At 33.0% G+C, this 17465-nt stretch overlaps 1 protein-coding gene across 1 annotated transcript; it reads right to left on the bottom strand.

The window, feature by feature from the left end:
• Position 1: 1 nt before the first annotated feature.
• Positions 2-17088, bottom strand: LOC123699145. The gene is made up of 4 exons (XM_045646023.1): positions 16972-17088; positions 4279-4373; positions 3080-3887; positions 2-2959 (listed from the first exon to the last, which is right to left on the bottom strand). Exons 1-4 carry the CDS (start codon positions 17003-17005, stop codon positions 444-446), a joined length of 3453 nt encoding a protein of 1150 aa, XP_045501979.1. The 5' UTR covers positions 17006-17088; the 3' UTR covers positions 2-443.
• Positions 17089-17465: the final 377 nt, after the last annotated feature.

Genomic DNA, 17465 nt, shown 5'->3' with positions numbered 1-17465 from the left:
AATAAGAGTTTTTTATTTACAATAACCTATCGATATAAATATTGAGACACACTGATACACACACACATAATACTTCCTTCGTATCACTAAGATTAACTAACATTAAATGAGCACCAAGGACAGTTAAAGATAAAATGCAGGTGGGTTGTATACAACCGCTTTAGGCGTCATCATTTTCACGGCAACTGCTTAATTTATATAAAATAGTATTTTTTAAGCTTAAAATCTATGTAAGAATAATATAAGAAATTATGTAGTACCTAAAATTGAAACCCAATAAATGCCCTTTGAAGAATAGAAAAAAAACATATATTGACTGATGACTCTAATCCGTGGTCCGTTGCCGTGGTTAATGGAGAAAATGTTAATAAATAATTCTACCTTAAACTAGATTTAGAAAATGACGCTTTGGCAGACAAAGAGATTTGCTTTGGTAAAACTAACTAGGAAAGTTGAGATTCCTTCTTTTGGTTAAGCTGCGGGAAAAATGCTTCTATTGGAAGTATTGGATCGTCTGTTGCTATCGTAAAATAGTTCGGTATTCGCCTGCTGTTCGATGAAACTGTCTTAAACATACCAGGTGTGTTGTAGTCCTTGCTCGCGGCAAGAGTCAAATCTGAAACCCGTTTAGAATGCTCGAATAGACGCTCTATGTGGTCCTGATGTTTTTTATCTGCTATTTTCATTATAGCACTCTCAGACCTCGTTCTCTCTGAAGTGAAATCGTTTTTGTGATCAGAGTTATATGCTGTTTCACTGATAGACACGTCTTGAACTGATTCTCCGGTTTCAGAGTCTTTGATTTTTTTCCTCAAAGGCCTCTTGCCGACTGTTGTGCTGGAAGTTTCTATAGTTTCTTCTGTGGGCTTAGGTCTTCGTTGACCGTTGCGTATTCTTGCAGAGATTTTTTGTGTTGTACTTTCTGTTGTATCAGGCGTTGTCTGTCTTTGTCTGATGTGTGTACGTGAGTGTATTTCTTGCTCATTGTTGTCTGTTCTGTTAAGTTTATGTCTTGGTTCTTTTGGTGTAAATCGCTTCCTTTCTGTCGTTGTTTCTACATCAGAATTAATTTCTGAATAGGGATTCTTTCTAAGCGGTCTCGCTCTGGGCGTATTTTCTGTGGGTTTTTCAGTGCTACTCGTTGTTGAACTTAGTCTATTTCTATAATCTTTAACGCTAAATTTCGGTCTGTCATATTTATTCTTTAATTTGGGTCGTTGTATTTTTCCTATATTTTTAGATGTCTCTGTTTTGGGAGTTGTTGTTGTTTCTATTTCAGCACTTTCGCGAATGGCTTCAGTAGTTACTTCTTTGATTTCAACGGGTCTTACGTCTCTGTGAAATGAAAAATCTTTGAGAATATCGGCTGAATTTTTATATGTGTCTGTTAAGCTAACAGATATATCGCTGGTTGGCGTATCCTTTTCGTCTTGCTTATGGCTATAATCAGGAACTTCACTATTTCTATAATCGTAAGAATTTCTTGTATTTTGGGGACGTGTCGCTATTTTCATAATGGGTGATTCTTTACTTTCCTCGCTTATTATTTGCGTTGTTGTTTCTTGTCTTGCCGCGTTAGTAGTGAGAAACCTTTGATGGTTTACTTTTTTCTTCATAGCTGTAACTGTTGGTGAAGTAGGAGAAATTGTTGGCAATGCACTTGTAGTTAATTCGGTAGTAACACTAAGTGTTGTAAGTGGTGATTCTGTTCTAGGTTTTAATGGCCTTATCCTAGGTCTAACTGTGTGAGTTTCTTCTGTTGTTTGAGGCACATCAGATGTAGTAGTTGTAGATTTTGGTGTGTTTGATTCGTCCCTATGTCTATGACCTATTGGACGGCGTCTCCTTATCTTGTTTCTTTTACGAGTTCTTTCCTTCTCCGTAGTTTCAGGGGCACTAGGTCGTTTGAAATGTTGATCAGGTGGTAGTGTCGGAAGAGCCTCTACTGGAACTTCACTTGATACAGTTGCTTGTGTTGTAACTTCCTGTACGATTTTAGCCGGTTTCTTAGTACGCCTGTTTGATGGTGTCGATACTTTGTAGTAATATTCTTTGAGTTTCTGCTGTCCAATCGGTTCAAAATCATCGCCCAATGGTCGCCTACTTTGAGTTTCTATTTGGCTATTATAATTAAATCCATTTTCAAATCCTATATCTGCTTCGGTTACAATAGCATATTCATCAGGGGATTCGTTAAGCGTAGTAGTCGGAGTAGCAAATAAGGCGTTTGAGTAATCTGATTTTAACGTACTATCCTCGGTTAATTTCTCATTTGTTTCATATGGATCTTGTAACCAACCACCTGTAGAAGCGTGCGTGACATCATCTGCCTCTTTATCAGTAACTTCGTAAGTTGGTTGATATGACACACCACTGAGAGTACTATCTGCGTTTGATGCGCTCGGTGCATTTATGTACTGCTGAGATACTTGTTGATTTAGACCTACATTGTCATATAATTGTTGATTGTTCCCATTGTAGTTTAGATTATCCTGATTATAATTTTGTTGTTGTGTTTTTTGTAAATCGAAATTATAATCATAGTACTGATTTGGCGCTGATGTTACATGTGGAATTTGAGGATTATACGTAGTTATTCTATTTTGTTCTCCTTGTTGGTTGGTTTTAATAAATGGATCTTGAGGACTTGGTTTAAATCCACCCGTTTTCTTGCCCGCGTTGGGATCTATTTTAGTGGGATGTGCTGGTTTAGTGCGAGGTGTTGGTACATTGGCTAGATCGTTGAATGTCGTACCGAAACTAAATTGATTTTGTATAGCCTGTGTGTTTGGAGTTGAGGTTGCGAATACAGCAGGTGTAGACTTCACACCATTTTGGAAATTCAATGACTGGAACAATGTCTGCTTGGTCGGTTGTGGTTGCTGATAAGTGCCCTTTGTTGTAGAATATCCTGGATCTCTGTTTTTGACAGATTGAATGCCGAACGATCCAAATGAACCTGAAAATATGAAAAACACTTTGAAATTGCATTTACACATATTTTTTTAAGATTGAGAGGTAAAAGAAAGTGTAAATAACTTTTGATCTTAGATAATATATTATGTGAACAGATTCATACTTAAAAGACTATGAGGCAGTTGCTGTATCTGGGCCAAATCTTGTAAAGAATATTGAAAGTAGGGATTGGCTGACTGGAGATTAGTAGCTGCGACCGCTTGTTGTTGAGCTGTTTTTACTTGTTGGTTAGATTGCTGATTCGCTTGCTGATTCTCTTGCTGATTTGCTTGTTGGTTCACTTGCTGCGCATTGTTTGGAAGTTTGTAAAGTTCTTGTTTGTAAATTTCAGTACCGCTCGCCTGTGGTCGCTTCGAATCTGGTCTGGCGTATATTTGTATGGGATTTCCAAGGATATTCACTGGTGTAGGTGTGGAATAATAGCCGAAATGAATTGGCTGAATGCTTGTCAGTGATTGTAAAATATTATTATGGTATTGCTGTTGCTGTTGTTGTTGCTGCTTCTGCTTTGTGGGAAACTTTTGTTGATACACGGGACGTGATAGAAACTGATTTTGAGGGTTTCTGATGAATACGTTGTCGCCTGGATAGTTCTGGAGGAACTTGTACTGAGTGAAGCCATTATTGGGTAAAGCATAAGGATTGAGATAAGAGTTTATAGGCTGATTGCCGGCTGGGTTTCCTTGTGAAACCGGTACGGTTCTTAAGGTTGTTGGTCGGTACGATTGGGCGATGGATGTCAGTTTAGCGACATCTCGCTGGGCTAACGGGCGACCAGTTGAAGAATAGTAGTCATGAATTGGGACAGGCGATTTATAAGGAGCATGAAGCGGGGCAGTTCCAAATGAACCGTAAAAGAGCCCCTCGGATCCCACAACAGGTCTCCATCCACTTTTCGACACTGGTAAATTCTGAAAAGAATAAATAATAAATTAGATTTTTAACGGCTTATTCTCATTTTTGCTGTATAATTTCCAATGTAATAAGAAATAAACGTTAGCTAGCATGAACCAAAAATGTCAATCATTGTGTTTGCCTTAACAACTTTCAATACGGTATCTTCTTAAATTTGTGTCATACTACTACCCAGTGAAATTAGATTTCAAAAAGCTTAACTTTACTATTTCTCATAATAATGATGATGTTATTGGCCAATTTAAGGAACAAACAGTCTGCAAAAAAATCACGGATCAAGTTGAGTATCGACACGTATTAATGTGATAGAATTTAAAAGAAATGGAAAAAATACAATGTTTAAATACATAAGGTATCCATTAGCTCTTAAAAATAGATAAAACTTACCGAATGTGGTCCCATGGACCGACGATGGTGTTTGATGCAGTCTGCACACAAGATGAAGCATTGCACCAGCAAGAGCGACACCAATAGCCGCAACTCTGCAAACACGTGGAAATACGTTAATTATCTTTGCTCGTATATATTATTATTATATTATATTATATAAGTATCACTAAGTAAAATATATCTTAAATAAGAAATAAAGAAATAAATCTGAAAAAGAGGGTGTTTATTAGATGTTAAGTGATAGTAAGCCTATTATTATTATTCAATAAGACATACTCGTGTTATAGCACCATATTCGGATAGGGGTGGAGTTCTAATTATATGCTAATTTTGAAAACCTACAATCGTGTAGGCTCTAACGCAATCATAACGATGTAAAATAGTTTTATAGTCTTCCGCATTGTATACAGTTATTCAAACGAAAGAATTATACAATCACAATATCGGAAAGTCAGAAATATCGATTGTTCATAAGTGTTCTAGTAAACACTATTAAAAAAGTAGAGCAGCGATAATATTACTCAATATGTCGTGAGATTTAGGCCATCTTGTATTGTAGTATAAAAACAATATTTTAAGCTGGTTTTGCGTGGAAAATTCTGGTAAATATGTCTATTTACATTAAGCTAAAATTTCTCGTATAACGTTTATTTATTACAGGGAATCCTTTGGATGTGCAGTTTATCATTAAAAATAATATACCATAGAACCTTCTTTCTTATTTGAAGTCGGTTAAAAATACAGAAAAGTTAGTGATCAAAGGCGCCATTTACATAGAATGATGAAAATTTGCTAATGAGTGCTCACCAAATGGTGAAAAAAGCGAAAATATTTTATTACTTTACGGATAATCGCTTTTCTTCGCTTGTTAATAACTGTCATTCTATTTGACATTCCTTGTTATATATATTTACTTTTCTATTTACGTGTAAGATATGTATAATATGCATTAAATTTTATTTAACGATTCTATATATTGACTAAACGGGCTAAGATGTAGTTTTATTATATTTGTCCATTATTTTTTGTGAAAGTGCACCATCTCTAGACTGATACATACAGGTACTTTTGTCTTAACTCTTCAATTCCCATGTCTAAGTTAATAGCAATTTTGCATTTCTCTTTTACTGAAATAGTTAAAATACATCTGGCGAGGACAAAAACAAAAAACAAAAAAAAATACTACCCCCCAATTTTTTTTTATGAGGGTGTCACCTACAGGTGACACTGGGCATTGTTTTAACTTAGGACTCTAAAGGGTTAACAAGGTTGTTCTTTTTTTTTGTTGGGAATAAAAATAAATTATTATAATAATTTTTATTTATGAACAAGTAGAAAGAAATACATTACTTATTTATTCTGGAACATGTACCAACACTTTATATGTAAACTGATATTGCACTTGGCGCACATTTTTCTAGTGCGTTGGTACCTACCGTGCGTACCTGCATCTACATTGTGAGAGATCAACTACCGAATGGTCGTCCGCGGTTCCAGCTCTCCTCATTTCTGTGGGCACTCTCATTTGTACTGAGAATATATAGGCAGAATTACGATTACCACATTCCGTTGGAAATCTTAGTAGGTCCAGTTAGTTGCCATCAGCCCTTTGATCAGCCATGCATTTTGGTAAGATGCTTCTATGCCAAAACATGTTTTTTATCCACAAATCTAAAGCGATCTACTTTTATGATAGGATCCAATCCGTGTTAGTTGGATACAATGGTGACGATGCCACATGACGGCAATAATTTCATCAAAAGCTTTGTAAGGTATTTTTTCTTCGGTATTTCGACTTCTTCTTCGTCATGTACACAATTTTCTCCAAAGACGGAAGGTTTATTTTTACATTCTAATTGTGCTCAAAGCATGCGACTAGAAAAATGAAAAATACTAGCGTCATTTTCGTCTCCACTTTCTTCGTCAGTCCCCACACCATCATCAGGAGGAAATAAAATAATATCGCCTGGGTCTTCTCTGGCGTGCAACTCCTAGGCAATCTCATCTAACGTCAACCTGTAATACGTAAACAACCTCTAAAACAATATCACCACATAGCAATAAGAAGAAAATAAACAACAGTCTTGGTATTACTTACAATGAATTCGGAATAATAAAGTTATTATAATGCCCAGTGTCACCTCCAGGTGACACGGCATATTTTCAGCGCTGTAGTGAAGATGCTATTAGTTATTTTTATCATAAAATATATTTATATTATAGATAATACTTTCATTTACTATATGCAATAAGAAAAAAAACAACACTTACTGTCGGGACATTTTTATATCACTTTACACTTCAAGGAATCACACAAACTCTGACTACTTCAAGTACGCGCGAAACAACTAAGCAAATTTGATAAAAATCATAAAGTTAGCTTTGCCAGAAAAAAAACATGAATAGTTCAACTAATAAGCTTTGCAACAAACATGGTAGAATTCAAAAATTAATTGTCATGTGGTAGAAAAAAAATATTAAACTACTGTCACCTACAGGTGACACTGGGAATTGACGGGTTAAATATGTAATACTAGGTTTCCGCCCGCGGCTTCGCCCGCGCAGTCAAAGAAAAACCCGCATAGTTCCCATTCCCGTGGGATTTCCGGGATTGCGTCATTTTTCCGGGATAAAAAGTAGCCTATGTCCTTTCTCGGGTATCAAAATATCTCCATATAAAATTTCATGAAAATTGGTTCAGTAGTTTAGGCGTGATTGAGTAACAGACAGACAGACAGAGTTACTTTCGCATTTATAATATTAGTATGGATGTTATATATTTATACATAGGTCATTCATATGTACTCTGGTATTTTCTATCGATATTATGTACGAATTTCAAGACAAAAAATATAAGTAGGCATTCTGACAGAAAAATATTTTCCCGATCTAAAAAGATGGATTGGTATTCGTAGTACATTGCATTATCCTATATGTAGGTAAGTACTATAATTATAAGGAAAATATAAGTTATCATAGTGAAGTGCAAATGTTCATGTCATATAGAAAATACGTGTGCTTTATTGATTGCATTAGCAACTTCAAACAATAGCGAATCAATGCGGCAGTACACCTCCGATTTCGAAAGATCGTATCTGTTTCATACGATTTGCGAAACTGAACTCGTTTTTATATATACTTCTTTACGTTCTATAGAAAGAGCGGAAGACATGATATATTGGAAGCTTAAACGGTGTATATTTAGAGCGGAACGGTTTACATGACCGTGACCGCTGGTTCCCACAAATTTTAGTTATACTTTTCATACCTGCACGAATTGGTACTACAAATAGAATCAGAATGCCATTGTAATTAATCTAGCAAAATAACTCATGTTAGATTTGACATTTTTTACTATTAATTGTATTTATTTCGCGTGTTTGTGTTAATTGTTAAGTCTCTGAATATGTATAACTGTACTAATATGTTTTCTTTCTTTGAAACCAATTGGATATATTATATATAAATAATGTTGAAGATTGTGCGAAAGTTAGACAATATATTTTATTGGTTACTTATTACTCGATGATTTTATCAATATTTTGAGTAGTAACTCAATTGTAATTTTATGTTTTCGGCATAATTTGAGATTCGGCATAATTTTGAAAAGCCCATGTATTATTTCTATTTTGATGAAGCGGCTATAGTCATCATCATTATAAAAGCAGGAAAAGTATCCAAACAAATTACATACAATTACTTTCTATATTTTCATTGGTACGTGGTTCTCATTGCGTTATGGGGATATTACACCATAACCATGGGACCTGCTTTGAATGGACAATGATTCGGAAAGCCATGTTGTATTGACATAGCATAGGTAGTACGTGTGAGAATTTTAACATATTCATAGGAAGCTATTGCATTAAATTTAATAGTGGAAGTTGTTTTGGATGACGCATGTTTTTGATTAGACACTTTTACTTTCGTTCAATTTATATTCATTTTCCATACGACTTTTCCTATTAGTTAAGAAATATACCTATGTGCTAAACACTAGGATACGAGGAACTACATTCTAAGATTTTATATGAAAAAGTTTGAATTATAATTCAAACTTTTTCATATATATTTTTAACTATGTTTAAAATTTTAGATATAGGTATGATGAGATTTTTTTGTTTGACCACCAGATCGCAGATTTTGGAGAGCTAATTAATGTTTCATTAACCTTGTTAGTTATCAATTCATAGGTAAGGAAGTAGTAAGGAAGTTTTCGTATTTATAACATTACATTTGAAAAAAAAGAATATAAAACCTTTGAATTGATAACATTTTATTTGTCTTCATAAAATTTTCAAGAATTTCTAAACAATATCATAAAAATATTTTTATCATAATATAGTATGCCCGCCTTGTGTATGCACCGTGACACTATAGTCATCACCCGTCTCTACCTATCTAACTGAAAGTTTGTATGCGTGAGTAACTCCGAGTGACTCACTGTATAAAATGTTTTATCTAGTTACTGCTATAAATGTGTGCCAGTAAAGATCAGAATTATCACAATATGTAGTATGCATCATCATTAATTTAGTAACATAGTTCACAGGATCTATTTTGCAAATAAATGCCCTTTTAGACAGTATAAAGCAAAGTAAGACCGAAGATAATATAAAGCTCTATGTTTTTTCATTATTTATTTACTAACTAGCTGCACTCCACGGTTTCACCCGCGTGGTACCGCTCCTGTTGGTCTTAGCATGATGATATATAGCCTAGCCTTCCTCGATAAATGGGCTGTCTAACATCGAAATAATTTATCAAATCGGATCAGTTCCTGAGATTCACGCGTTCAAACAAACAAAAAAACTCTTCAGCTTTATAATAGAAGTATAGATTTATTTGTACAAAATGTAATTTACACTAAGTAAACATGACATTAGCTATGTGGTTAGTATACAACAATTTATTTCCTTACAAATTTATTAAGGCAATTTATCCAGTACAGGGAAGTATATTTAATTTTCTAAAACTTTTTATACTAAGCAATTTCATATAAGCAAATTACCTTCGTCTTCTTCTCGTCCAAGGATATTGACTTCTTGTGTTACGTGCAACACTGATCACGTAATATTGGAAAATAGAAAATGTAATTACACGATTAATGTGCTAGAGATTATATGCATCTTTTAGTTAAAGACAGGCAACAACACGCTTTCGTGCGAGATTAAGTGCTCATTCAAAATTGGATACATTTACATATTATATGGAAAAATAAACAATTTTAATTGAAAAATTGAGTGGAGACTTTTCCAAACTTCAGATGCTTAAGAAATTTTTTCAGTCATTCACAAATACAAACCAAGAATTCATTCCTTGGCGAATAATTGTATATGTAGAATAGATGTATATTTAATTCTTCACAGGTTTTTAGTAAATGTAAGGCTTTATAACAATGACTTTCTGTCAGTTTTAAAATAAGAAATACCTCAAAATTTGGACCGACTCAGGAATTCGATTGAAATTCTATAATAGCGAACTTTTTACTACTAGAGCGTGATTTGTTTTTGCTCTACTAGCTTACCGCCCGCGGCTTCGCCCGCTTTGTTTAAAACCTAATAAATTATATACTAAAACCTTCCTCTTGAATATAAAAAAAAACCTTTTTTAAAGATTTAAGCGTACAAAGGGAGTAGGGACATAGGGACAGAGAAGGCGACTTTGTTTTATACTATGTAGTGATATATAAGAAAGAAAATCGGTATTTATTTTTGACTCAGTGAAACAAACGATCTTAGAGACAATGCGCCTTAAAATTTAATTTCACACACGTTGACTTGTGCCATATGAGTTCCCACTCGCTCGCGATGTTCCCCAGAGCGTGGAACGTTTCACTCCAGCTATTTGCTGCGAGAAAATACATTTTTATGCCTTCATCACACGAGAGAGCACGGCACACAAGCAACAGTACACCGTAACAGCTTGAAAATAAAAGTGATTTTCCTATTTACATCTCACGAATCGCTAAATGCACGTGCGTCGTTCCATCTAATCATTGCTGCCATTATCTTGTGATTTGCGATTATTTGGTACGGTTCTTAAATGTAACGCATGCTAATAATAGAAATTAAATAACTATTATTATTTCTATATTATTTTAATGCAATAATTCATATTTATTATCCGCTGAATACGCATCTATACATATAATAAATCTGTAGAAGGGTCAATTCTGTACATTTAAAATATTGAAAAAATAAATACCAGGGGGTGTTACTGGATCGATACCAAACCCAAATATGTGATTAAAAAAATTTTTGTCTGTCTGTCTGTCTGTCTGTCTGTCTGTATGTGAAGGCATCACGTGAAAACTAACGGTTCGATTTCGATGAAACATGGTATAATTATACCTTATTATCCTGGGCGTAAAATGGGATACTTTTTATTCTGGAAAAATACGTAGAAAAAAATTAATCTTAATTTTTCAGTTTTATCCATAGACGTTCTTCTGTAGAACCGCGAACACACGTTGCGTATTATTATAGGCCTAACCGTATTTGGGTCCAATATATATATTTTATAAGATGTCATTGTCTGAGTTACTCAAAATGGAGAAATAAACCATCCACGCGAAGACTGACATCCGCGCGGACGGAGTCGCGGGCGGAAGCTAGTGTTTAATAAATAGCTTAGTTTATGAATGTGAGAAATTACGATCACATAGAAAATTAAAACCTTAATATAATTTACACCCTGGAAAATTATAACTTTAAGTTAAAGTGAGTTTAAGTCATAGGAGAATGATAACAAAAGTTTAAACGGTGTTAAAGAAAGGTTTAAAATAATGGTAGTTAATTATAATAAAAGAGAAACCGAAAATTTGAATAACATTTATTTTTTATTTGGCTTTCTTTGAGAGAAAATTTAGGTAAGAAGTGAATAAGTAATATTAATTATACATACATATTTGTTTACATTATTAAATAGATGGATAAAAACATCATTATAAAACGTCATATATTTTTTTTACTACAAAAACCCTATGATCCAAGTCAAGATTTCATCTATCTTAATTTTAAAAAATTTCCAAATCCCAACTTTTGCGCTTCCTTAATTTGAAAATAATTATGTCATATAATTATAAGATTTATCTATCGAATTAAATCATTAATCAGTATTTCTAACAATAGGAACATACGTCGACGAGGTAAGTTTAGATGTTCTCTCTATTTCTATCACAGAGCAAACTAATATATTTGTATGTACAGAGAAGTTAAAGACTACGTAGCTTCCGTAGCGCGTTGAACTCTTTTGTAGGACATGCTGTTAACGCTATCAAACAACACCATAGTCTCTATAGAAAGACATCGCATGTTATGCATTTGCAGTAGCCGTAAAGTAGGTATATCTGTATAAGCCAATTATTAATATTTTATAATATGTAGGTAAATTTTTTGGTCTTCAGATAAATCTACATTTATTTCAAAGGATAGAAGATGTAATAATGGGTATAATAAACATGAAAAACATGGCGTGGGTCACCCACTGACATAGTTATTTATACGATTAACTGTAGCACTTAGCTGGCAATTCCAATCATGCAATGTATTTTATGCAATGACTATTCCAATATTATACTAATTCAAATCATATGTAACATACACGAAATTTCTTAAAGATTTTAATGAATATGTTATATTTTATTAACGCTTTCATAAAACTAAGTTATGGTTGTTTTCCGGGCTCGTTACATAGAGATACATTTTATTATGAAACATAAACTTTATAGTTGGTTGGTTCAATATATTACACTAGCATTTATTCATTTCATCCATCTATATAATACGACACGACATATTATGTCGTTCGGTGGTAATATCAAAAGCTTGGCTGGTTGCAGAGCTTGACCGACTGTCAGTGCGTACCGTCGGTCCTGACGATACGCATCAACAATTGTATGACTATGACACCACAGACTAATAATAATATACTACGTATAATGACGCTAATGCGCATGACAATACGCGTGCGTATGGTCGGTCTAGCTATAAACGGGTTTATGAATTTCCATACATATGACAAGCGCGACTGACGTACGCACTGATTGTCGGTCAAGCTCTGAAACTTATACAGTAAAAGTTTTTGAGTGACAACCTTTTTGAAATAGCTGTCTAATAAATTTAACATAAACAAGCTCACATGCAAATCAAATAAAGGATCCCACACTCACTTCCCCGATTTCTTGCGGAACCGGAGCCAAAAAACAAAACTCACACGCCGCAAATCGATTGATGTCATTGCCATGGCAATAAACTGTCACTTTTGTCGACGTCCATTCTTCATGTGGGAATTCAGAAATAGATGTTTTGTTGGGAGTAAAAGTTTGATCAATGTACATGGTAATATTATGTAATGACTGCCTTGTACATGTCGGAATAGTATAGTATAAAGTATAAAATACAGCATGTAAAAACGTAATGACTGTGGGAGTATGAGGATAATGTTGACAATCATTTTGTATTTTAGTGTATTTTGATATTATATATTCAAAAACCTTATATACAATTGAAGTACCTAATAGTTTCAGTTACAATAAATGTATTCTTATTCCATTCATATCCATTTAAATCTAGAAATAAAAGCGATTAAATAAACTGTAGAACTTTAGAACATCTAACAGAATACGTAACATAAATTCGAAAAACTTTCGGTTCAACTAGTTCCACACTCGTTACAGCCAATAATCGACAGCTTAATTAGCCCCACAACGATAGAAAACACCGGTACAACAGTTAAAGACACAAACCCAAACTGCGTGTAATGACACTAATCACTATTCAAAAAGAGTAAGGCTTCATTACGATTCACCGCCCGTGACCTTCGTGGTCACTTTCCTTGGGTACGTGACCCGCCTGCGCCATGACGATTCACTTTCGGATTTCAGTCCAATATTAAAATATTCCAACGCATACGGTCAATGATCTTGGTAGATGGCTCTCGACTTTATTTACGTTACCTCGTGAACTTGATTCCGTGATTTGTGAGGTCAAGGTGTTTTTTGCATTTTATTTTTGTATATAGGAATTAATGAGTTGAATGCAATGATAAACAGGTCACTATCTATTTACTATATATTAACTATTGTTCAATTGGTTATGTTTGGTTGGGTTGGCAATTAATTCTTGATTAAAAGAGAACCTATGTAAGAAGGATACAAATTTGATTTTTTTTAACTTATATTGTTATCACTTATTGTGAAATCTCTATTTATTTGAGGTTGAATTTGTATAAAATTCGTATTAGTTTTGTAACTCACGGTACTTATTGGATTATCCTAATCATTATAAAGAATTCTTAACGAAAATTTAGTTGAGAAATAAATATAGGTATACTTACATACACATTTTTTAAAATTACAGGCTTTTAGATCATTAAAATACATTTTCTACACTTGTAAAATTATATTGTACATATTGAAAACTTGAAAGAGCCTAGATTATTGTGCATAATGACCATAATGTACAGCCAAACCCGGATATCTGTGTAGTACAATAGATACGCTGATTCATACGAAAGCATCATACTGTTAGTTGAATAAGAATAAATTACTAGAGAATGATGTATAGCTTTAAAGTGGGTATTGGAAAAATTAGGCACAATGCAAAATTGCTTTTTGAAAAATAATGCTTTGTCATTGTATTTAGAAAAAGTTAAAATTATTTTTGAAGAAAAAGGGTCACTAAAATGTATATGTAATAAACTTGATGAAAAGAAGCATAATGAAGGTACCTTTGCTTATAATCTTACTAGCTTTCCGCCCGCGGCTTCGCCCGCGTTTTCAGAGAAAACCCCGCATAGTTCCCTTTCCCGTGGGATTTTCGGGATAAAACCTATCCTATCTCTCAAGTTGGATCGAACTGCACATGGTGTGCGAATTTTATTATAATCGGTTAAGTGGTTTAGGAGTCCATTGAGGACAAACATTGTGACACGAGATTTATATGTATATATTAAGAGATTATTAAAGAAGTCAAGATTTCCTCATAATTTATTCAGTGAACCAAAATTAATATAAAAAGTCTGCAACACAATTATCTCTACATTTTCTAAGAACGTAATCTATTTATCACAGTAGTATAAAACTCTACTTCATTAACATTAAAAAAATATTCTTTATGTATCAATTTAATTTTTCGTATCATATTACGCAATTAGACTCGGTGATATCATTTTACTACATCATTTATAGCGTGTTATATTATAAATGACACTTAAATCGCCCATAAACGAAAGTTTGTAGAACAATACTCGCATTTTGATTATGTAACAAGACATGTAAGGGCCCATAAAACAACGGTAGCACTATAACCATGACTATAACGCACATTTGTTACAAAACATGACCAATTTCAACGGCCGCTTTTCTTGGGCGAAAGTAAATAGTAATGAGCCCGAAATGGAGTGAAAAATGTGTCACTCGATGCAATCACTATAGATTTATTAACGAGCAATTTGTAACTGTGCTGATTCTATTTTGATTAAGAAGTAAAAAGATATATTTTCCTAACTACTGTTGTAAATTTTGTTAGCATTTGGACAAGTAGAGCGATGTGGTAATTCTGAATATAAAAATACTAGTTAAAAAACTATTAACTTATTATTTATTTCTTGTAAAACTTTTACGGAAGTGATAAATTATTACTCTACTAAGGCGACGCGATATCAAAGATAGCATTTGTAACAAATAAAAAATTTCATAGATAGTTTGATAGATCGCTAATACATAGTCTTGTATTATATTATCTGTGACACGGTATAGATAAACAGCTTCCTTAAAATTACATCAATATCATTTTGTTCCGTACGTGAGCTATATAATTAAATACACGCTAACTTTTGCGCTTATTACCTACTGGTTATATATTTTCCTTCTTTCTCCCCAGGAAAGGTGATCGTTATGACATAAGACAAAAAAAGCTTTACGATGTACAAAAAGCTCTATCAAAGCTTCATATGAAATACGTAAAAAAGTTCAGTGAAACTAGATCAAAAAATAATTTATCACTTCATCATATTATTAAAATAAAGTTCTACTGACCTAATTTTATTAAGTAGAAAGTATTTCAAACATAACATACAATATTAATTAAAAACATATATAATTCGAACTTTACATTAATTAATTATACAAGATTAAAACTATAACACATGTTTATCGCACACCACTCACACATACTCCAGTAAAGATCTACTCAGTTAAAACGATATAAATCACTGATACAATCGAAACAAAAGAAACCACAAATTCAAGCTGAATTCCTTATCACGCTTCTGAGTTATGAAAAAGATTGTTCTGGATTTAATTTACCGCAAATCGTTCTAACTAACAAAGAAGTGAAACTGAATAATTGATCACGTCTTGCTTTCTATTTTTACATTATTCTTAAGCGACAATAACTTGTATTTGTTTACCTAACTACAATATTTGGATAATAGATAAAATTGTATTGAAATATTCAAATGAACTGAAATAAAAGCGTGCCTTTTGTAAGACGAGCTTTCATTACACAAAGCTTTTGCATACAACAATCATTTAAGAACATAAAGGGACAGTAAAATAATTTTGTGCAATTAAATCTATTGGTCAATTAGATAATTAGGTAGCTAGGCGAAATTTTAAAATACAAAAAATAAACTTTTTTTTTAAACTTTAGCTGTTGTAGACTACGTATAGGTCAAAAGTTTACCTACCTACGTTTTTTCATGAATACCAAAACTGCAGGAAAACTAATTATTTTCCTGTTACATATTAATTGAATGAACATAGCAAGTGCATGATAGATTCATTGCATTCTACAATCTACATATGTTTCATACTGAAATGTAAACCCAACCGTTATGTACACAAAAAGTAGAATAATTTAAAATGGAAACTGATTTAAACTGTGTAAGCCGGTCATACTCGTTCTCGTTAACGCATTTATGAGTGTTAATTGAGTTAAGTGGAAATTGATCCCATGGGAGATGATATGTTTAGTATGAACTTCATGTGATAGAAAATGTAACAAATATAGTTGATAAATAGGTAGTTAGTACAAGTGGAGAGAACCTGTGTAAGCTCGTGTACATCGAAAAAAATCACGATTTTAAAATTCATCTTACAGGATACTTTACCAATGTATAAATTTTACTTGTTACAAGTTTAGGTATATATTCTGTGAGCTCGTCTCACAATTAAAAAAAAAATCAAAATTAGCTTTAGCTAAGTAGGTATTTGACTTGTTTTTTTAGGAAAACCTATCGATATAGTAAAAATTGATTGATGAATGTATTATTGTTTCGAATCATTCGAATGAATATTTTAAGCGATTTCTTATTTTATCTTATTTTTGTATAATATCATAAGAAAATCAATGTGAAACATGACCATGTGTAGTGCGTATATAAATTCAATTGACAAAAACTTCTAAGAATTAGCTTTACTTACTGGTTCTGTAAATAGAGCGATATAGATCAAACGCACTAGTAATGTCTAACGGCTATTATTTGCATACTTACTGCTCTATCAATAAAAGAGACTCGTAGATCACTTACTTGTAAAAATCCCATATTTTTTCTTACTTGTTATAATTCATAGATAGGTACTTAATAATTCAGTTCAATTATAAGTTGATTTCTTTTCGTTCAATCTAATATTTTTTTTTATATAAAATTGAATTTAATAATAAAATAATATTCATAACTTACCGCTCATTTTTCTACGGCTACTACACACATACATATCTATCACAAAATAAAGTTGAGTATACACGCTCGCATCACTGTCACAACACTATGGTACACACAAACGCGCGCGCAGGCCGCGGTCCGAAACGTCTGAATGTCTGTTAGTCGAGACCGACGAGCTTGCTTCTAGGGTGGTGGGAAATATATGGAAATTCGTTTTCAGTGAATTGACTGGCCAAGTGGTCTCCAATGAATATAATATGTCTATGAGGGTGTAGCGCGTTACCAAGTTGTTCGTTAATGTTATGTAAAACTGTTGAGTTCATTTTATATTGAAATGTGTTATATTTAGACTAAAAAGTAAGTCGTGTTTATTCCATATACCAAATTAGTGTAAAAGAAAATTGTTTATTTAATTTTATAAATAATAGGAAATAGAAAAGTTGTAATCTGAATACAGGAATATGTAAATTGTAAACTGTATAAATCTGTATAGCATGTTGCAATAAGAATAA

This window comes from Colias croceus, chromosome 17, assembly GCF_905220415.1.
Source record: "Colias croceus chromosome 17, ilColCroc2.1".
Taxonomy (NCBI): Eukaryota; Metazoa; Arthropoda; class Insecta; order Lepidoptera; family Pieridae; genus Colias; species Colias croceus.
The sequence above is the reverse complement of the archived record's forward strand: the minus strand, read 5'-3'. Positions and strand labels throughout refer to the sequence as shown.